Source organism: Jaculus jaculus, chromosome 8, assembly GCF_020740685.1.
Source record: "Jaculus jaculus isolate mJacJac1 chromosome 8, mJacJac1.mat.Y.cur, whole genome shotgun sequence".
In the NCBI taxonomy this organism is placed as follows: domain Eukaryota; kingdom Metazoa; phylum Chordata; class Mammalia; order Rodentia; family Dipodidae; genus Jaculus; species Jaculus jaculus.
The window spans coordinates 64891720-64913766 of NC_059109.1; the positions used below are offsets into that span (position 1 = coordinate 64891720).

A 22047-nucleotide genomic window follows, 5' to 3' on the forward strand; every position below is an offset into this window, starting at 1 on the left:
CCATGGTAATACCCTCTCTCCCCCCCCCAGACACACACCCTTTCTCCTTTGAAATTCCATTCTCCATCATATTACCTCCCATCTCAATCATTGTACTTACATATATACAATACCAACCTATTAAGTACCCTCCTCCCTTCTTTTAACCTGTAGCTTTTGATGGGTGAGTTAAGACCATTAATATTTAAAGGTATTGCTGTAAGGTTCAAATTAATCCCTTCTATAATGAGGTGTTTTATGGGGCTGCTTTCTTGTGTTTTATGCTGTTTTGAGCCTGGTCTATTTTGTTATTGTGATCTTCTTGTTGATTCTTGAGTTTAGTTGTTTGACTGTTCCATATGGAGTATTCCCTCAACTATTTTCTGTAGATTTAGCTTTATGTTCATATAATCATAAAGTTGACCTTTTTCATTGAAAGTTTTTCTTTCACCATCTATTATGAGGGATACTTTTTCTGGGTAAAGTAGCTTGGGTTGGAAGCCATAGTTTTTCATACTTTGAAGTGTTCCATTCCAGGCTCTTCTGGCTTTCAGGGTTTCTATTGAGAAATACAACATAATTCTGTTGGGATTGCCTTTGTACGTTGTGAATTGCTTCTCTCTTGCTACTTTTAACACTCTCTTTGTTTTTGTTATTATGAATTTTAACTGTGATATGCCTTGGAGAGTTTCTTCTTTGGTCCTGTCTGGTGATCTGTGGGCTTCTTGTATCTGGATGAGACTCTTTTGAGAGATTCAGAAAATTTTCTTCAATAATTTTGTTGAATATGTTCTGTATGCCTCTGTTCTTGATATCCTCTCCTTCTGGTATACCCATTATCCAGATATTTGGTGGTTTTAGGGTGTCCCATGGATCCCTCATACTTGTTCACTTGATTTTTTGAACTTAGCAAAGTTTTTGGCCTCCCCATCAATTTCTTCTGCCTTGTCTTCCAGGTTAGATGGCTGTCTTCAACATGAGTAACTCTGTTGGTGAGGGGTTCTAGAGATGTTTTAATAATTTCTATTAGATTTTTATTTTCTGTTGTGTTATTTTTCACTTTGTCCATCTCTTTTTTTGAGGTAAGATTTCAATTTGAATTCTGATTTTCTTGATCCTTCCTGGAGTTCATTCTTGCATTTGATCAAGTCTTCATTAAGCTTAATTAACCAGTTGTTGAGATCTTCCATTTCTTCACTTATCTTCAATCTTTTTTGAGGGTTCTAACATTTTCTTCAATAAAGTTAAGTCTACTGTCAAAAGCTGAATGCTCTAGAAGATGATTCTGTTCAATTTCATTGATATGATTGTTGGTTCTTTGATGGTTTGCATCCATTTCAGAGGTTTTTTTTTTTTTTTTTAAATCAGGATCTCATTGGTTGTTGTATTTTCATTTTGGGAATAAATTTCTGTTGATTTCTCTATGATTTTATTTGAGGCTTCCATTGTAGGATTAGGCATCCTTGGTGGGGATCTCAGTTTTCTGACTTTCATTGTTTTTCTTTTTGTTTTGTTGTCTACCCATTTTAGAAAGACTATTTTATTGAGGAGGAAGCAAGTTTTTGTTCTTTGGCCTCTGTACCCTCTGACTCAGTTGAACAGGCTTGTTGGTACCCAGTGGCCAGTTAGGATACCAGATCAAAAGGCCTTATTGCACAGCTCACACACAGACCAGGCTTCCCAAGCAAGGCACAATGGGACCTACCAGTATCAGGGGACTGGGAAGAGCAAGGAAACAGAGAACTGGCCTGCTTAGTCCATGCTGAGCCTTCCAGGACACAGACTGGCTAAGAGAACTTGGACCAGGGAACTGGGAGAAGCCAGGAAGGGGGGGGTCTTGTGTACTCACTCCCCACTGTGGGGTCTGCCTGTTCCATGCAGGGAACCTAGACCAGGGAGGATGGAGGAGCTGGGAAACAGGTCTGACCTATTCACTGCTGACCACTGCACCAGCCCGCACACAGACAGGCACAGGGAACCCAGACTGGGGAGGTGAGAGGAACCAGTAAATAGGGGTCTGGCTTACTCACTCCAGGCCTCCATGCCAGCCCACACACAGACCAGCCACACATGGATTTTTTTTTAAATTAATTATTTATTTATTTGAAAGCGACAGACACAGAGAGAAAGACAGAGAGAGAGAGAGAGAGAGAGAATGGGCGCGCCAGGGCCTCCAGCCTCTGCAGACGAACTCCAGACGCCCCCTTGTGCATCTGGCTAATGTGGGACCTGGGGAACCGAGCCTCGAACCGGGGTCCTTAGGCTTCACAGGCAAGTGCTTAACTGCTAAGCCATCTCTCCAGCCCCACACATGGATTTTTGATTAGCACTTACATATAGAATCATCTGCTATCTCAGAATTAGACTATCACCAGTTTTATTTTTTAAATTATTCTACCTTGATTTTTTTCTCCAAATTCAGAATATATTACTTTTTCAGACACTTATTTGATTCCTAAAAATGAAACTGTTCTAACTTCATGTCCTGAAATGACTCCAATAACTCTAGACCATTATATGTACCTATATAACTATATAAACAAATAATTCATGTAGTTGATTAAAAGAAAAGAATTAAAGAGTAGGCTCAGAAGCACAAAACAGTTTTTCCCTATTGCCTAAGGAACAAATGTGATTAAAAAGTATTTATTTCTTAGAAAGTTGAGGATTTACGATATTTAACACTTGGAAATGGAAACAAACAAAGCCTTTTAGCTTATTTTTATTAAATCCTTCTGTCTGCAAACTTACTTGTAATTTCTTTTAACTTGGTAGCCAGGTATAGGCAAAAAGAAAGTAGAGTTCAGTTACTTGACAGTTTTGTTTAAGACTGCTAATTAGAGGTGGCCCATTACATTGTTGAGAATGGGTAAATTGTCAAGTTATTCTTTCTGTCTTGGCTCCTTCTTAAATGTACTCTACTTGTAAAACTTTAGTATCATAATGAATTAGATTTAGGGAGCGAGTCCATGAAACTCTTTATATCATTCATTAGGCTTACTCAGTAATTGCTGTATGGAAAGTATGGCATTGATAGGAAACACATGAATGACAGAATGCTTTGTTTTTGTTTTTATCATGGAATCTTTGTAGTGTTAGTACCAAACCTTTCAGAAAGTCACATACTCCTAGCAAAATAATCTGTCCTTACATGGCATAATCAAATTTCCATGTAATTTTTGTCCTGTACCTGAGACCAAAGAGTAAAATGTATTGGAAATATATTTTCATGGACTGAATTTCCAAGCCTCACATAATTACTTCAACCATGTCTAGTTTTTGTTCTTTAGTGGAGGGGTCTGATGTGTGGATGATAGGTGTGAGTGCCGGTGCGCATGTGCCACTGTGCACATGTGGAGGTCAGAGATCAACTTGGTTAGTCCTTGCCATCTACACTACTGTGGAAGTCTCTTGTTCCCTGCTGCATCTGCCAGCTAGATGTCCTGTGCGCTGCTGGCAGATGCTCCTGTCTCTGCTTCCCTTCTCAGTTTTGTGGGATTACAGATGCTGGCACTATAATGACTAGGTTTATGTGGGCTTGAGGCATCTGAACTCAGGTATTCAGTCTTGCTCAGCACGCGTTATCCATTGAGCCACCAGCTTTAAATTCTAGATTCTACTTGGATGTTTTTTTTCTCATACGATTTTTCTTCTGAAAACTGATCAAACAAAAACGCATTCAACAGCTGGAAAAGGAGTGGCAGATGAAGCTGGGTCAAACTACGAAGGCACTGACAAAGAAGACCTCAGACCGTGGCAGCCAGACAGACCAGGTGGCCGCCCTCGGTGTCCTTTCTAAGACAGAGCTGGCAGTCTTGGCAGAAGAACAGACACGGAAGGTCCAGCAAGATTTAGAACAAGAGAAAGAAGCTGCTATTAAGGCAGCTTTGAAGAAACTTGAAGTTGAGTTGGAGCTCAAATATTGTGAAAATCTTACCAAACAGGTAATAGACCTAATTAGTATAACAAAATCATGTGAATTGAACTATTAACTGAAAGCCTGCAAAATCTTACCCTTTGAACTCTTTGTTTCTTGTTATTTTGAAAAAATGCATTTCTAGAATAGAAAACCTGTTCTGTTGTCTATAAAGTTTTGCTCATTTAATTTCTGTTGTAAACCTTTCACCCCTGTTTTTCTCTGCATTGTTTCAGTTTACAAAATGTTCTCTGAGTTCCAATAGCCCGAGATTAAAGATGGTGGTTTTACATATGAATTACAGATGAATTAAGGGTATTTCACATTGAACTTTATAGAAAATGTTTCACTTAAAATGTTTATAAATAAGTAAATTTCAAGGATTAAGATATTTAACAATATTGGTGTTGCGACTTGATACAGAGTTTGGGTTTGCAGACATGCCTTGTAAATGCAACTTTGTAATTCTCATCAGTGACCAAAATGTGGTGCCCTTGCCTTTCTCTTGAATCACTCACAACCTAGCTTTTCACTGGGGCAGATGACTTGATGTCAAAGCAACACTGTTTTAGGAAAGCATATCCCATGTTAGCAGAGTAAAGGTGAGTTGTTATCTGCTCTGTCTAGCTTAACTAAGAGGAGGAACCTGCTGGCAAATTGATATCGTCACACAAGAGAGAAGAGTCAGTGTCTTACTGTAATTTTGAAAATAGTTTTACCTCATAGACTACCTGGTAGGGTTTCTGGCCCACAAAACAGTCTTAGACCTTGATGTTTATTCTGTATTTATCATTTCAGACATATTACTTAAAAGTTCTAAATAACAGAATATCTGGGATTAGGGATATGACCTGCTAATAGAATGCAGGCCTGGCATCCATGAGGTTCTTGGTTCAATCCTCAGTACTGAAAAAAAGGGGGGGGGGGGCTTTTTTGGAAATACTTGAAAATTTGTTCATATGTATTATCCTACATAATTTAAAAGGTATCCTTAAAGTCTAGAAACATAAAGTTTAACAAAAACAACATCTTCAATTAGTTGAAAAAATTTTTTCTGAGGCTGAGCATGATAGCACATACCTATAATCCCAGCATTTGGAAGGCAAAAGCAGGAGGCCACTCTGGTTTTCATAGTGAGTTCCAGCCCAGCCAGGACTATGGAAAGGGGTCTGCCTCAAAAAAAAAAAAAAAAAAAAAAAAGCAACAAAAGTGCTTTTGAAATTTTAAGAAAATAATCCATAGGCAAGTGTGTTTGAGGGTATCATTTTTATGTTTATGAAACTATAACTGTTTTGAAGGAAATCAGTAGTATAACATAGGATGAAGGAAAGTCTCACAGCATCTCTTGGGAGAGAATATGAAGTTCTATAGAAACTATCTTTTCTCCTTATTTTTAATTTCCTGGAATTTACATGTACTTACTTTTAGAACTTCAGTTGGAAATGGCAGCCTCTTATCAACTCTGTTTGTATACCTATATTGTGTGGGTGTGTGGTGTATATGTGAAGTATGTGTGTGGGTTTGTATGTGTGTGTGTGCAGATGCACATGCCCTACATGCATTTGTGTTGAGGCCAAAGGAGAGCATTGGGTTTCCTCCTCTGATGCTCTGTTGGTTTATTTCCTAAGACAGATTCCCTCACTGAGTTTGAAGCTGTCGTTTTTCAGTCTGCCAGCCCCTGTTTCTGCTTCTCTCAAGCTTGAGTTACATGCATGAGAGGCTTTTGACATAGTTGCTGAGGTACAAAGCCAGGGTCCATGGTTCCAGAACAAGCAATCTTCTTCACTAAGCCATGTCTGTAACCTCATGTGTGTTTTGAAACAAAGAAATGAGGAACATTTGTTCAATAAATGATCTCCAAATAATTGATGACAGATTTTTAAGTAGACCACTCTGATAATTCACCATGTCTTTGATTTTTTTTTTGCCCCAAACTGAGGCATCATCCTCATTCTTTTGATCAGTCTCAGAAGGAATTTACCAGATATAGTCTTGAGAGTGTGTGGCCTGGAGTGAAGAGGTGGTGGTTTATAGTGATTGACAATAGCTGACACCAGGTATCCCTCTTGAATGCTCTTTTTGGTCAAAATAGAGCTTTATTGGGAATGTCAGTGGGTACTTTATATAAAACATTTACAGATTCCCACTTTTTTGGCATTTGCATGGGCTAGAATGGAAAGTTTAGAAAGGAATTGCCACCAACCTACTATGTGTCTATGAGAGTGTGCTTGAGGTGGGTGTAGCTATTATTCAGGGAGACACAATGTGAGATGTGCATGAGATCACAGTGCTGTGTGAAAGCAAGCTCTCATTAACGTTTATGCCTTGCTTTGCCTCTTCTTACCATAACCTTCTATAGGTGGAAAGTGCTGTGCGAAATGCCCGTCACCGATGGCTACAAGAGCTGCCTGGTCTTGCAGAGTACAAAGCACTTCTGAGAGCTGAGCAGAGGAAATGGGAGGACCAACTGGAGGCTTCTGTGGCCCAAAGAGTAAGTGCTCTTCTGGAAAGAAGCTTGCCCAGGTCCTCTGACAGACTCTTCTCTGCCTCTGGCTGGGGAATATGTACCTCCTCATAGCATTGTGGAAGGATTCCTGGGAGAGGAAGAGAGGTCTGTTCTTCTCATTGTTGACTTACAAATAAATCCCATGTTACCATCGAGGATTGTTTTTGTTTATTTGTTTTTCCATGTAGGGTCTCACTCTAGCCCAGGCTGATCTGGAATTCACTATGTAATCTCAGGGTGGCCTCAAACTCATGGTGATCCACCTACCTCTGCCTCCCAAGTGCTGGGGTTAAAGGCATGCGTCACCATGCCCAGCCCATACATGATTTTTAAAAACATTTTTTAAGATTTATTTTTATTTATTTATTAAAGACAGAGAGAGAGGGAGAGAGAGAATGGGTGCACCAGGGCCTCTAGCTACTGCAATTGAACAAGACACATGCACCACCATATGCATCTGGCTTATGTGGGACCTGGAAAGTCCAACCTGGGTCCTTTGGCTTTGCAGGCATGTGCCTTAACTGCTAAGCCACCTCTCTGCCCCCATACAGGATTTTTGATTGAGATTGAGAGCAGGTGTTACATGTTTATCAGCCATTCATTGTGTTCTAACATGTGTGAAGATTTTTTGTGCAACGTCAGTAGTTCCCTTTGCTAAGTAGCAAAGTTTTCCACAGACTTCATATTTCTCAAAAATGACAATTCAGAAGTCCACTGTACTCTTACAGCTTAACTTCTGGTCTTAAACTAATTCTAATCAAAAGGCCAACAGACTAAAATAATTTTGAAGTAGACAGAATAATTCTAAAATTTACTTGGAAAAGTAAAAGGCCTGGAAATTTTTTCACTGTTCAGAAAAGGGAATAGAATATATTAGATATATACAATAATAAAATATATTGGAAAGTAACAACCCAATGTTAGTCCCAGTAGAACTGTCAAACCTGTGTAAGGTAGACTTCAGAGATAGTCCTAACTCTGAATTAAAGTTGAATAATTTCTTTGTAGTCAGCTCTATGTTGCTGGGCTGAACTTCCAAACCAGATATAGTTTATGGGAGAAAGGGATTTATTTGAAGCTTACAGATCCTGGGGAAGTTTCATTCATGGTGGAAGAAGCTGATCCACTTTCACAGATCCAAACAGAAAGACATAACCACACAGCCAGCACCACAAGGAAGCGCAAAACCAATAGCAAAACAGCAGTGAACCCAGGCAGAGTTCAAGCACTCTGCATACCTTTAGTCTGGAAATCAGATCTGCCTCCAAACATACCTTAGGGCTGGACCCCAAGATCTTCCACCAGTGATACCTCTTCTAGTCAGGCAATGGTAAATCCAAATTAGAAGCCTTAATAAAATGCCTGAGTCAGGGCTGGAGAGATGGCATAGAAGTTCAGTCACTTGCCTGCAAAGCCTAAGGACAAAGGTTCAATTCCCCAGGACCCACATAAGTCAGATGCACAAGGTGGTGCATGTGTCTGGAGTTTATCTGCAGTGGCTACAGGCACTAGCATGCCCTTTCTCTCTCTCCCCCTGTCTCCCTTTCTCTCTCTCAAATGAATAAAATGTTTTGTAAAACATCCTAAGTCTATTGGGGGACATATATTCAAACTACCACAGTTTCAAAACAATAGAATGAGAAAGTTTCACATAATAAATAGTTTTATGATGGCTCAAAAGTACTTTGGAAAAAACGAGGTACAGAGCTAAACATTTAAAAACATAAAACCATATAAAACAAAAAGAAAAAATTCTCAGATCATAATAATCATTTTGTTATATTTTTGCAGTGCTAGGGATTGAATTCAGGGCCCTATGCATACAAAAGCATTCTACACTCCCAGCTGCATAATAGTTTTGAGAGAATGTTTGTAGCAGCAAATTTAAAGTAATAGTTACATAACATTTCTAGTCTTTGTTATCTATTGGCTTAGCACTGAGTATTCTACAATATTTACTGTGTATATCATTAATCTCTATCAAGTTGGCACTGTAGTTATCACTTTTTTATAGATGAGGATATTGATGCTCAGAGAGTCAAGGAATGGGCCTGTGCCTCCACGAGAGTAAGAGTCTCTAGCCGCTGTCTCCAGAGTCTTCTTGTGAGGCTTTGAGTGAGCTGCTTCTACCAGGAGTAGTGACATTAGACCTGGAACCCAGGCCTTTTCATTTCCCTATTTCTTTTTGTTCTGGACTTAGTTCTCATATTTGGTTATTTTACATATTGTCCTTTTATTTTGTTATTAAGGAAAATGTGCTTATTGAAAAATGACTGGGAGACTTCCAGTTAAGATGGCAGCATAGGTACCACGCTAAAGCAGCCAAGGGGGGAAAAAAGACCAAAAACTCAGCAAAATACACACTTTCACTAAAAAGTGAGGTGTATAGGAAATTGAAGCAGCAGCAGAGAAGCAGAAGAGATCCAGAGCATCCAGAGCATGCACAGGCCGGCAAAAGCGGCCCCAGCATCTCCGCCAGCCATGGCGGTGGACCAGAAAGCCGCCAGACTCGGCTCTAGCTGCAGGAAAAGCCAGGTGCGGGAGCTTCCACTCACACCGCGCTCTCCGCAACTCAGGAAATGTGAAGGGAGAGCGGCAGTGAGCAACGGAGGAGCAGACCACGAGGTAGAAGAACACATAAACAGCGAAAGAATTAGAGCAGCTGCGGTTCCCTCCCCTACCCCACCGCCTGAGCCCAGCTACAGTGAACAGAGCAGCGGCCCAGGACCCGGCCACGCCAACTTGAGCGAACAGCGGGACCCAAGAAGGAGCAGAGTCTGGCAGCAACATCAGTGGCTCCAGCACCAGTAACAGCGGCCCCAGCAGCAGCAGACCCAGTAGCGGCAGCAACAGCAGACTCACCAGCAGCAGCTTCAGCAGCAACAGTGGCTCCAGAAGTGGCAGCTACAGCAGAGGCAGCAGCAGTGGTGTGCCCAGCAGCAGCAGCTTCAGCTGCTGACAGACCCAGAAGAGGCAGTTTTAGCAGCAGCAGTTCCAGCAGCGGGGGTGCTGATCTGCAGGGCCACAGTTGCCAGGCTTGGTTTGCCCCTCAGGAAAAGCCAGTGCCCACCTCCTGAAATCAGAACAGCAGCCCGACGACCAGGCAGCAACTTGACTGAGACCAAAATCATCCAAGGTAACTGGGATTGCACCAGGGAAGGGTCTCACTTGGTCACAAGCTGACTTGGATCCCTCAACAGACCAGAAATCTTAACCTCTATGTTGATAGAGGATCTGGTTGTTATAATAACTACCTTGGCATACATACTTGGAGCTGTTTTTGATTGAATGAGTACAGTATTCAGTTAACTTTTAGAATCTACCTGTATTTTATTCCACTCAGCCTACTTGAATACTCCCATAGCAGGGAAACTCAACCCCTAGGAGCACCTTAGTAGTTACTCTGAGAGTCTTAAGAGCCACACCTAACACCTTAAGCTCCTACCCTGAAAATATATAACGTCAAATCAATTGATACAGCTAAGAATACCCAGCTAGGTAGAAAATCCAGGCATTAATTTAATCCAAAATGCAAAAATATATACATTATAACACAAGAAACACTAAAAAGCAAGACGATATAAATCCACCTAAAAGTATTAATGCATCAGAAATGACCTCCAGTGAGAACTAGTTAGAGGAAATGCCTGAGAAAGATTTCAAAAGAATGATTGTAAATATGTTCAAAGAAGTCAGAGAACAAATTAAAGGTGTCAAAGAGGAAGTAAAGAGGAAATCAAAGGAATAAAAGAAGATGCAGGACACCAATTTCATGAAATAAAGAAGGCAATATAAGACATAAATAAGGAAAGAGAAATAATAAAGAAAAACCAGTCAGAATTACTAGCAATGAAGAACACAGTTAATGAAATAAAAAACTGTAGAAAATCTCACCAGTAGAATGGATGAAGGAGAGGACAGAATATCTAAGCTAGAAGACCAGGTGGCAGATCTAATACAGTCCAACAAAGAGAAAGACAAACTTATAGAAAAGTATGAGTGGGAATTTCAAGATATTTGGGACATTATGAAAAGATCAAATACTACTAGCAAACTGTTAGAGCTGATCAAAACCTACAGCCATGTAGCAGGATACAAAATAAATACACAGAAATCAGTAGCCTTCATATATGCTAACAACAAACACACAGAGGATGAAATCAGAGAATCACTCCCATTCACAATTGCATCAAAAAAAAAAAAAAATACCTTGGAATAAACCTAACCAAGGAAGTAAAGAATCTCTACAATGAGAACTTTAAAACTCAAGCGAGAAAATTGCAGAAGACACTAGAAAGTGGAGATACATTCCTTGTTCCTGGATTGGAAGAATCAATATTGTGAAAATGGCTATCTTACCAAAATTTAATGCAATCCTTATCAAAATTCCAAAAGCATTCTTCATGGAAATAGAAAAAACAACGCAAAGATTCATTTGGAATCACAAAAAAACTTCGAATATCTAAAATATTACTGAGCAACAAAACTAAGGCTGGTGGTATCACCATACCTGATTTTAACCTATACTACAGAGCCATAGTAACAAAAACAGCGTTTACTGGCACAAAAACAGACATGTAGATCAGTGGAACAGATTAGAGGACCCAGATGTAAGCCCAAGTAGCTATAGACACCTGATACTCAATAAAAATGCCAAAAATACTCACTGGAGAAAAGACAGCCTCTTCAGCAAATGGTGCTGGGAAAACTGGATATATATCTGCAGAAAGATGAAAATAGATTCTTCTCTCTTGCCATGCACAGGAATTAAGTCCAAATGGATTAAAGAGCGTAACATCAGACCTGAAACTCTGAAACTGCTAGAGGAAAAAGTAGGGGAAACCCTTCAACATATTGGTCTTGTCAAGGACTTTCTGAATGCAACCCAATTGCTCAGGCAATAAAACCACAGATTAATCACTGGGACCTCATGAAATTATAAAGATTTTGCACTGTAAAGGACACAGTGAAAAAAGCATAGGCAACCTACAGAATGGGAAAAAATCTTCACCAGCTATATATCTGATAGATTGATATCTAGGATATACAAAGAACTCAAAAAGTTAAATAATAAGGAATCAAACAAGCCAATCAAAAAATGGGTATGGAGCTAAATAGAGCATTCTCAAAGGAAGAAATAAGAATGGCATATAAGCATCTAAAAAAATGTTCTACGTCCCTAGCCATCAGGAAAATGCAGATTAAAACTACATTGAGATTCCATCTCACTCCTGTCAGATTGGCCACCATCATGAAAACAAATGATCATAAATGTTGGCGGGGATGTGGAAAAAGAGGAACCCTGCTGGTGGGAATGCAATCTGGTCCAGCCATTGTGGAAATGGAGGTTCCTAAAACAGCTAAAGATTGATCTACCATATGACCCAGCTATAGCACTCCTAGGCATATATCCGAAGGAATCATCTCATTTCCTTAGAAGTATGTGCTCAACCATGTTTATTGCTGCTCAATTTATAATAGCTGGGAAATGGACCCAGCCTAGATGTCCCTCAACTGATGAGTGGATAATGAAGATGTGGCACATTTATACAATGGAGTTCTACTTAGCGGTAAAGAAAAATGTAGTTATGAAATTTGCAGAAAAATGAATGGACCTGAAAAGGATTATACTAAGTGAGGTAACCCAGGCCCAGAAAGCCAAGCGCCACATGTTCTCTCTCATATGTGGATCCTAGCTACAGATGATTGGGCTTCTGCGTGAGAAGGAAAATACTTAGTCACAGAGGCCAGTAAGTTAAAAAGGAGACATAAAGGGAAGAGAAAGGAAAGGATGAGGGTACTTAATAGGTTGATATTATATATATGTAAGTACAATGATTGTGATTGGGAGGTAATATGATGGAGAATGGAATTTCAAAGGGGAAATTGTGGGGGGGGGGAGGGAATTACCATGGGATTTTTTTTATAATCATGGAAAATGCTAATATAAATTATAAATAAATAAATAAATTTAAAAAAATTGTTCAGAAACATTGCCTTTTCTGAAAAAACAAAAGAAAAATGACTGGTTTCCTTTTTGATGTCTCTTAATAAACTGTTCTAATGGCTGAAATCGTTTCCCTTGTTTATCATGTGGTAATTATGCATGTTTAAGCTTTTTATGGGACTGCTTTAAAAAACAACAACAGCCGGGCGTGGTGGGGCACACCTTTAATTCCAGCACTTGCAAGGCAGAGGTAGGAGAATTGCCGTGAGTTCGAGGCCACCCTGAGACTCCATAGTGAATTCCAGGTCAACTTGGGCTAGAGTGAGTCCCTACCTCGGAAAACCAAAAAAAAAAAAAAAAAAAAAAAAAAAAAACCTTTTATTTGTGTATGTGTATGAGAGAGAGGAGAGGGAGAGAAAGAAAATGGGCACACCAGGTCCTTCAGCCACTACAAAGTAACTCAAGACCACATGTGCCACCTTGTGCATCTGGCCTATGTGGGCGCTGGGAAATTGAACCTGGGCCCTTTGGCTGTACAGGCAAGTGCCTTAACCGTGAAGGCACAAGGCACCTCTCCTGCCCAGGACTTCTTTTGCTTTAGTTAAAATATGATTTGGAACTGGAGAGATGGCTTTGTGGTTAAGCACTTGACTATGAAGCCTAAGGACCTCAGTTCAAGGCTCAATTCCCTAGGACCCATGTTAGCCCGATGCACAAGGGGGCGCACGTGTCTGGAGTTTGTTTGCAGTGGCTGGAGGCCCTAGTGTGTCCATTCTCTATCTGACTCTTTCTCTCTCTCTGTCTGTTGCTCTCAAATAAATTTAAAAAAATTTTTTAAAGATGATTTGTAGCTAGGTGTGATGGTGTATGCCTTTAATTCCAGAACTCAAGAGGCAGAGGTAGAAAGATCTCTGTGTGTTTGAGGCCAGCCTGAGACTAAATAGTGAACTCTAGGTCAGCCTGGGCTAAAGCAAGACACTACTTTGAAAAATCAAAAGATAAAAAAAGATAATTTGTAAGGAAAGGAGCTCAGAGAAGTGAGATCATATCTGTTCTTTAAAAGTATTTATTTATTTACATGTTTGTGTGTGTGTGCGTACACATGCCAGGACCTCTTGCTGTTGCAAATGAGCTCCAGAGACATGTGCCACTTTTTGCATCTGGCTTTTTGTGGGTATTAGGGAATTGGACCCAGGCCAGTAGGCTTTGCAAGCAAATATCTTTAACTGCAGAACCATCTCCCAGTTCTGTATCTTTTAAAAATAGTGATGTAGGGCTGGAAAGATGGTTCAGTGGTTGAGCTGCTTGCTTGCAAAGCCTAAGGTCCCCGGTTCAATTCCCCAAACCATGTAAAGCCGGATGCACAAAGTGGCACATGCTTCTGGAATTCATTTGCAATGTCTAGAGGCCTTGGCATGCCCATTCCCTCTGTCTGCCTCTCTCTCAAATAATTAAATATTTTAAAAATAATAATATAAAGTATGTTTATCACATTAGGTTTTTTGCTAATTATACAAATATTTGTGCCAATTTCAACTTTTAGCTCTGCAATCAGTTAATCAGTGTCTTTAAAAACATTTTTATTTATTTATTTGCAAACAAAGAGAGAATGAGCCATGCATGCTAGCACCAGGACCCATTGCTGCAAATGAACTCCAGGTGCACGTACTGCTCTGTGCGCCTGGTTTTATGTGGGTGCTGAGCCAAACCCAGGCCAGCAGGCTTTGTAAGCAAACACCTTTAACTGCTGAGCCATCTCCCCAGCTCTGTATCTGTTTAAAAAATACTGATATAAAGTATTTTTATGTCATTAGCTTTGACTAATACCATAAATGTATGTGCCATTTTCAACTTTTAGTTCTACATCAATTAATCAGTATTTTTTGTTTGTTTGTTTTTTGAGGTAGGGTCTGACTCTGGCCCAGGTTGACCTGGAATTCACTATGGAGTCTCATGGTGGCCTTGAACTCTCAGCAGTCCTCCTACCTCCGCCTCCCAAGTGCTGGGGTTAAAGGCATGTGCCACCATGCCTGATTTTAATCAGTGTTTTTAAAAAATACTTTTTATTTAGCAGAGAGAGAAAATATGGGTGGACCAGGGCCTCCAGTCATTACAAATGAATTCCAGATGCATGTACCACTTTGTGCATCTGGCTTTACATGGTTCTGGATAATTGAACTCAGGTTATTGGGTATTGCAGGTAAGCACCTGAACTGTTTAACCACCTCTCCAGCCCTTAATCGGTGTTTTTTATTTTATTTTATTTTATATTTTATTTTTGCAAGCAGAGAGCATATGCTAGGGCCGCCTGCTGCTGCAAACAAACTTCAGATGTGTGCACCACTCTGCATCTGGCTTTACATGGATACTGGGGAATCAAACCTGGACCTTTAGGCCTTGCAGGAAGCACCTTAACTGCTGAGCCATATCTCTAGCCTTAATTTTTTTTTTTTAAGTCATAAAACCTATAATCTACTAGGTGATTTAAAATGAAGCCGACTATCCTTAGTCCATGTAGCCATGTTTTGCAGAATAACATACATCAAGATTTCTTTTTCCCTTTAATTGTTATATCACTCATTAAGTTTAGAGGTTAGCCTATTGTAAGGGCTGGGATCTTATTAAAAAGGAGAATCTCACAGACTTTTACATTTGTGTTGTGCCCATAGCTGTCATTTGCCCTGTCAGAAGCTAAAGAGAAATGGAAAAGGGAGCTTGAACATATGAAGAAAAGTCTAACCCCTGGGACGGAACTGGAAGCCAAGGTTCACTCTCTTCAGAAGGAGCTGGAGCTAAAGAACGAGGAAGTCCCTGTGGTTGTCAGGGCTGAGCTGGCCAAAGCCCGAACTGAATGGAACCGAGAAAAGCAAGAAGAAATCCACAGAATTCAAGAACAAAATGAGGAAGATTACCGGAAATTTCTAGATGATCATCGAAATAAAATTAATGAGGTGCTTGCAGCTGCTAAAGAAGAGGCTGTGAAACGGAACACTGACCTGCTTCATCTGAAGGAGGCAGAATGGCAGGCATGCCTAGACCAAAGCCGTAGAGAATGGGCAATTCAGGAAGCCAGGAAGATGCGACAAGAAATCTATCAATATGAGGAAGACATCCTGGCTGTGCTTGAGTTTCTGCTAAAGGACACCCAAATGGAATGCATTCATGGTGCAGAGGACAAGCAGCTCTTGGAACTCATGTCAATTTGCTCTTCAAAGTGGGTATCTGTGCAGTATTTTGAGAAACTAAAAGCCTGTATACAGAAAGCAATTCAGGATATGTTGTCCTTAAATACAGAAAACACCAGCCCAGAATGGGAAAAGGTATGTTCTTAAGAGTAAAAAGAACTATTGAGCTCAGGGCCATTGTTGAGCTTTTGGTACTTATATCTACTGGAAAGATGTAGAAACTAGGAAAAGACTCACATTCTAGTTTGGGTGGTAAAACTAGTTATTACTTTGGATAAATATGATTCTATAGTTACCCATTTCAAAAAGAAAATATAAACTCCCTCGCTTAATTTCTTGTGTTTAGGTAAGGTATGCATGACCCCACTTGTCCTGTCTGCATCCTTCATGAGAAGTAGCACAGGATTTTTTGAGCCAGAAGGGACAAAAAGGATCCGTCTAACTCATCCCACTTCACCCCGGTTCATGTTTTGCCCTTGATTTCACAAAGTTGTTACTCCTAAGGAGTTGACTGGCAAGAGCACTGCTGAATGCTGCATTGAGAACTTTGGGAAAAGAAAGATAATTAAAATGAGGAAAAATAGCCGGTTTTAGCATGAAAAGTGATGGGAAAATCATCTTGAAGCTTTCAAGTTTGCCATCATGAAAAGATAGTCTTTGATTTTCAAATGAAGAAGCAGCACCTTTCTATTATTTATATATTCGGCACATGTAATATACTTCAAATATTTCAAGTAGTGTAGTTGCCAATGAAGTTGACCTCTGCTGCGATGAAAATGTCCCGAACTTTTAAGATGTTCTTGAAAGTGTGTGTGTGTGTGTGTGTGTGTGTGTGTGTGTTCATATGTGTAAACTGTATTTCCTCTGTATGTATTATAGCAGCCCTACCATCCCTCTGTGAGACATGTTCTAATTGGAAGATGATGGCCACAGGAGGTCAGTCCATTAGCATATTAGGTGCTAATATATCCCTAAGAAGAATGAAGAATATTGGTGTTAGTTCAAGATTGTTTGCAGGCAGTTTTTCCTTTTTTTTAGGAATTTAAAACAAATTTGTATGGAGCTTTATCTAGACATTAAATCTGAAGGCAATTTATTTCAGAGAAATATCACCAAGATCTCTACAGATCCTGTTAGCTGGGACACTGGCCAAGGAGACCCTGGCATTGGAGCACCCCTTCCTGTACCCAGTTGCAGACACCATGCTCAGTCCTCGGCCTTGCAAGAAACAGAAGCTGGTAATTGATTTTGTTTCCACCAGTCATTGGAACATCTCCAATCCTCATTCCAGACAGTAACTATGAGGATGAGAGGAAATTTAAGATGTAAACAGCCTAATAAGTGCACAGTGACTTTATGTGTATCTTCTAGATTTCAGTTTGTGTTTAGAGGACAAGTTGATTTAGACCTTCTGTCTTCTGGTTTCCCTTCATTCATAAGCACTTAGTATTATAAAAGGAATAATGAAAGTTTGTTTTAAATTGTTATTTATTTGAGAGAGAGGGAGAGAAAAATAGGCAGATAGAGAATGGACCTGCCAGGGCCTCTAGCCACTACAAATAAACTGCAGACACATGTACCACCTTGTGTATCTCAATTTATGTGGGTACTAGGAAGTCAAACCTAGGTCCTTAGGCTTTGCAGGCAAGTACCTTAACTGCTAAGTCATCACTCCAGCCCTGAAAGTTTTAATAGAGCAATTAGGTTTTTATTTCACTCCCCTGAATATTCATAAACCCCAAATTTCATGTAAGAAAATTGCCACATAATAGCGATTTTCACATTTAGTTTAGTGACACTTCAGCAATTTCTTAATGGAAATATTTCTGAAGCATGTTTAAAAATATTTATTTATTTATTTGCTGGGTGTGGTGGCATACATCTTTAATCCTAGCACTTGGGAGGCAGAGGTAGGAGGATCTCCATGAGTTTGAGGCCACCCTGAGAGTACATAGTTAATTCCAGGTCACTCTGGGCCAGAGAGAGACTACCTCGAAACAACAACAACAAAAAATTATTTATTTGAGAGAGAGAGAGAAAAGCAGATAGAGAATAGGCATCTCAGGACCTCTAGCAAACGAACTTCAGATTCATGTGCCACCTTATGCATCTAGATTTACATGGGCACTGGGGAATCAAACCTGGGTCATTGGCTTTGTAGGCAAGTTCCTTTACCACTAAGTCATCTCTCTAGCCCTTTCTGAAACATTTTTTTTTTTTTTTTTGGAAATCATATTATCCCTTTTATTAAATCAAAATTATTATTTTTTTTTTAATTTTTATTAACATTTTCCATGATTATAAAATATATCCCATGGTGATTCCCTCCCTCCCCACCCCCACACTTTCCCGTTTGAAATTCTATTCTCAATCATATTACCTCCCCATTACAATCATTGTAATTACATATATACAATATCAACCTATTAAGTATCTTCCTCCCTTCCTTTCTCCACCCTTTATGTCTCCTTTTCAACTTACTGGCCTCTGCTACTAAGTATTTTCATTCTCACACAGAAGCCCAGTCATCTGTAGCTAGGATCCCCATATGAGGGAGAACATGTGGCGCTTGGCTTTCTGGGCCTGGGTTACCTGACTTAGTATAATACTTTCCAAGTCCATCCATTTTTCTGCAAATTTCATAACTTCATTTTTCTTTACCGCTGAGTAGAACTCCATTGTATAAATGTACCACATCTTCATTATCCACTCATCTGTTGAGGGACATCTAGGCTGGTTCCATTTCCCAGCTATTATAAATTGAGCAGCAATAAACATGGTTGAGCATGTACTTCTAAGGAAATGAGATGAGTCCTTTGGATATATGCCCAGGAGTGCTATAGCTGGGTCATATGGTAGATCAATCTCTAGCTGCTTTAGGAACCTCCACACTGTTTTCCACAGTGGCTGGACCAGATTGCATTCCCACCAGCAGTGCAGAAGGGTTCCTTTTTTTCCACATCCCCGCCAACATTTATGATCATTTGTTTTCATGATGGTGGCCAATCTGACAGGAGTGAGATGGAATCTCAATGTAGTTTTAATCTGCATTTCCCTGATGACTAGTGACGTAGAACATTTTTTTAGGTGCTTATATGCCATTCGTATTTCTTCCTTTGAGAACTCTCTATTTAGCTCCTTAGCCCATTTTTTGATTGGCCTGTTTGATTCCTTGTTAGTTAACTTTTTGAGTTCTTTGTATATCCTAGATATTAATCCTCTATCAGATATATAGCTGGCGAAGATTTTTTCCCATTCTGTAGGTTGCCTCTTTGCTTTTTTCACTGTGTCCTTTGCGGTGCAAAATCTTTGTAATTTCATTAGGTCCCAGTGGTTAATCTGTGGTTTTATTGCCTGAGCAATTGGGGTTGTATTCAGAAAGTCTTTGCCAAGACCAATATGTTGAAGGGTTTCCCCTACTTTTTCCTCTAGCAGTTTCAAAGTTTCCGGTCTGATGTTAAGGTCTTTAATCCATTTGGACTTAATTCTTGTGCATGGCGAGAGAGAAGAATCTATTTTCATCCTTCTGCAGATATTTATCCAGTTTTCAAAACACCATTTGCTGAAGAGGCTGTCTCTTCTCCAATGAGTGTTTTTGGCATTTTTATCGAATATCAGGTGGCTATAGCTACTTGGGCTTATCTGGGTCCTCTATTCTGTTCCACTGATCTACATGTCTGTTTTTGTGCCAGTACCATGCTGTTTTTGTTACTATGGCTCTGTAGTATAGGTTAAAATCAGGTATGGTGATACCACCAGCCTCTTTTTTGTTGCTCAGTATTATTTTAGATATTCGAGGTTTTTTATGATTCCAAATGAATTTTTGGATTGTTTTTTCTATTTCCATGAAGAAAGCCTTTGGAATTTTGATAGGGATTGCATTAAATGTGTAGATTGCTTTAGGTAAGATTGCCATTTTCACGATATTGATTCTTCCAAGCCAGGAACAAGGGATGTTTCTCCACTTTCTAGTGTCTTCTGCAATTTCTCGCTTGAGTGTCTTAAAGTTCTCATTTTATAGATTCTTTACTTCCTTAGTTAGGTTTATTCCAAGGTATTTTATTTTTTTTGATGCAATTGTGAATGGGAGTGATTCTCTGATTTCATCCTCTGTGTGTTTGTTGTTAGCATATACGAAGGCTACTGATTTCTGTGTATTTATTTTGTATCCTGCTACATTGCTGTAGGTTTTGATCAGCTCTAACAGCTTGCTAGTAGAGTCTTTAGGGTCCTTTATGTATAGAATCATGTCATCTGCAAATAATGATAACTTGATTTCTTCCTTTCCAATTTGTATCCCTTTTATGTGTGACTCTTGCCTTATTGCTATGGCTAAGACTTCCAAAACTATATTAAATAGAAGTGGAGACAGTGGACACCCTTGTCTTGTTCCTGATTTTAGTGGAAAAGCTTCCAGTTTTTCCCCATTTAGTAATATGTTGGCTGTAGGCTTGTCATAAATAGCCTTTATTATATTGAGATATGTTCCTTCTATTCCCAGTCTCTGTAGGACTTTTATCATGAAGGGATGTTGGATTTTGTCAAATGCTTTCTCTGCATCTAATGAGATGATCATGTGATTTTTGTCCTTCAACCCATTTATGTAATGTATTACGTTTATAGATTTGCGTATGTTGAACCATCCCTGCATCTCTGGGATAAAGCCTACTTGGTCAGGGTGAATGATCTTTTTGATATACTCTTGTATTCTGTTTGCCAATATTTTGTTGAGAATTTTTGCATCTATGTTCATGGGGGAGATTGGTCTGTAATTTTCTTTTTTTGTTCTATCTTTGCCTGGTTTTGGTATCAGGGTGATGCTGGCCTCATAGAAGGAATTTGGTAGGATTCCTTCTTTTTCTATTTCCTGGAAAAGCTTAAGAAGCAATGGTGTTAGCTCTTCCTTAAAAGTCTGGTAAAATTCAGCAGTGAATCCATCCGGGCCTGGGCTTTTTTTAGTTGGGAGATTATTGATAACTGCTCGGATCTCCATGTTTTGTTATAGGTCTATTTAAGTGATTAATCTCATTTTGATTTAATTTAGGTAGGTCATATAGATCAAGGAAATCATCCATTTCTTTCAGATTTTCATACTTTGTGGAGTATATGCTTTTATAGTATGTCCCTATAATTTTTTGAATTTCTCTGGAATCTGTTGTGATGTTACCTTGTTCATCTCTGATTTTATTAATTTGTGTCTCTTCTCTCTTTCTTTTGGTCAGATTTGCTAAGGGTTTATCAATCTTGTTTATCCTTTCAAAGAACCAACTCTTTGTTTCATTAATTCTTTGGATTGTTCTTTTTGTTTCTATTTCATTAATTTCTGCCCTAATCTTTATTATTTCTTCCCGTCTACTACTTTTTGGTTTGCCTTGTTCTTCTTTTTCCAAGGCTTTAAGGCGAAGCATTAGGTCATTTACTTGCGACCTTTCTAATTTCTTAATATAGGCACTTAAGGCTATAAATTTACCTCTTAGAACTGCCTTCATTGTGTCCCAGAGATTTTGGTATGTTGTGTTCTCATTATCATTTGACTCTATAAATTTTTTGATTTCCTTTTTGATTTCTTCATTGACCCACTCATCATTTAGTAGTGTATTGTTTAGTTTCCATGATTTTGTGTATGCTCTATAACCTTTCTTGCTACTGATTTGTAGTTTAATTCCATTGTGGTCACATAGAATGCAAGGAATTATTTAAATTTTCCTGAATTTGTTAAGATTTGCTTTGTGTCCTAATATATGGTCTATTTTAGAGAATGTTCCATGTGCTGCTGAAAAGAATGTATATTCTGCAGCCTTTGGATGAAATATCCTGTATATATCTGTTAGGTCCATTCCTTCTATGACCTCATTTAGTCCAGATGCCTCTCTGTTTATTCTTTCCCTGGATGACCTGTCAATTGATGAGAGTAGGGTGTTAAAGTCACCCACCACCACCGTGTTTGGTGTTATCTGTGACCTTAGTTCTAATAGTGTTTGTTTGACGAATTTGGGAGCCCCCATATTAGGTGCATATATGTTTAGGATTGTAATGTCCTCCTGTTGTAGTGTGCCCTTAATCAATATAAAGTGACCTTCCTTATCTTTTTTGACTAACTTCGGACTAAAGTCCACCCTGTCTGATATTAGGATAGCAACCCCTGCTTGTTTTCTAGGCCCATTTGCTTGAAACACCGTCTTCCAACCTTTCACCCAAAGATAATGTCTATCCTTTGTAGAAAGGTGAGTTTCTTGAAGACAACAAATTGTAGGATCCTGCTTTTTAACCCAGTCTGCAAATCTATGTCTTTTCGTTGGGGCATTGAGACCGTTGATATTAAGAGATATTATTGAAAGGTGTGTATTTATGTTTGCCATTTGTGTGTGTGTGTGTGTGTTACTTGTTCTACCTGTGCTCTCTTCTGTTAACTGGTATTTGAGTATGGCTGGTTTTTTCTAGGTTCCTTATATGTGTGCTTTTCCTTTTGTTCAGCATGGAGGATTCTATCAAGTATTTTCTGTAGAGCTGGTTT

At 39.2% G+C, this 22047-nt stretch overlaps 1 protein-coding gene across 4 annotated transcripts in view; it reads left to right on the forward strand.

Annotated features, from left to right (window-relative positions):
* Cep152 (centrosomal protein 152) overlaps window positions 1-22047 on the forward strand; it is a 157767-nt gene that overhangs the window by 99438 nt on the left and 36282 nt on the right. For all 4 annotated transcript variants that reach the window (XM_045157384.1, XM_045157381.1, XM_045157382.1 and 1 more), the window contains exons 19-22: window positions 3666-3923; window positions 6255-6386; window positions 15018-15668; window positions 16636-16771. In XM_045157384.1, coding sequence (XP_045013319.1) covers window positions 3666-3923; window positions 6255-6386; window positions 15018-15668; window positions 16636-16771 — 1177 coding nt within the window. The remainder of the gene's footprint in view (window positions 1-3665; window positions 3924-6254; window positions 6387-15017; window positions 15669-16635; window positions 16772-22047) is intronic.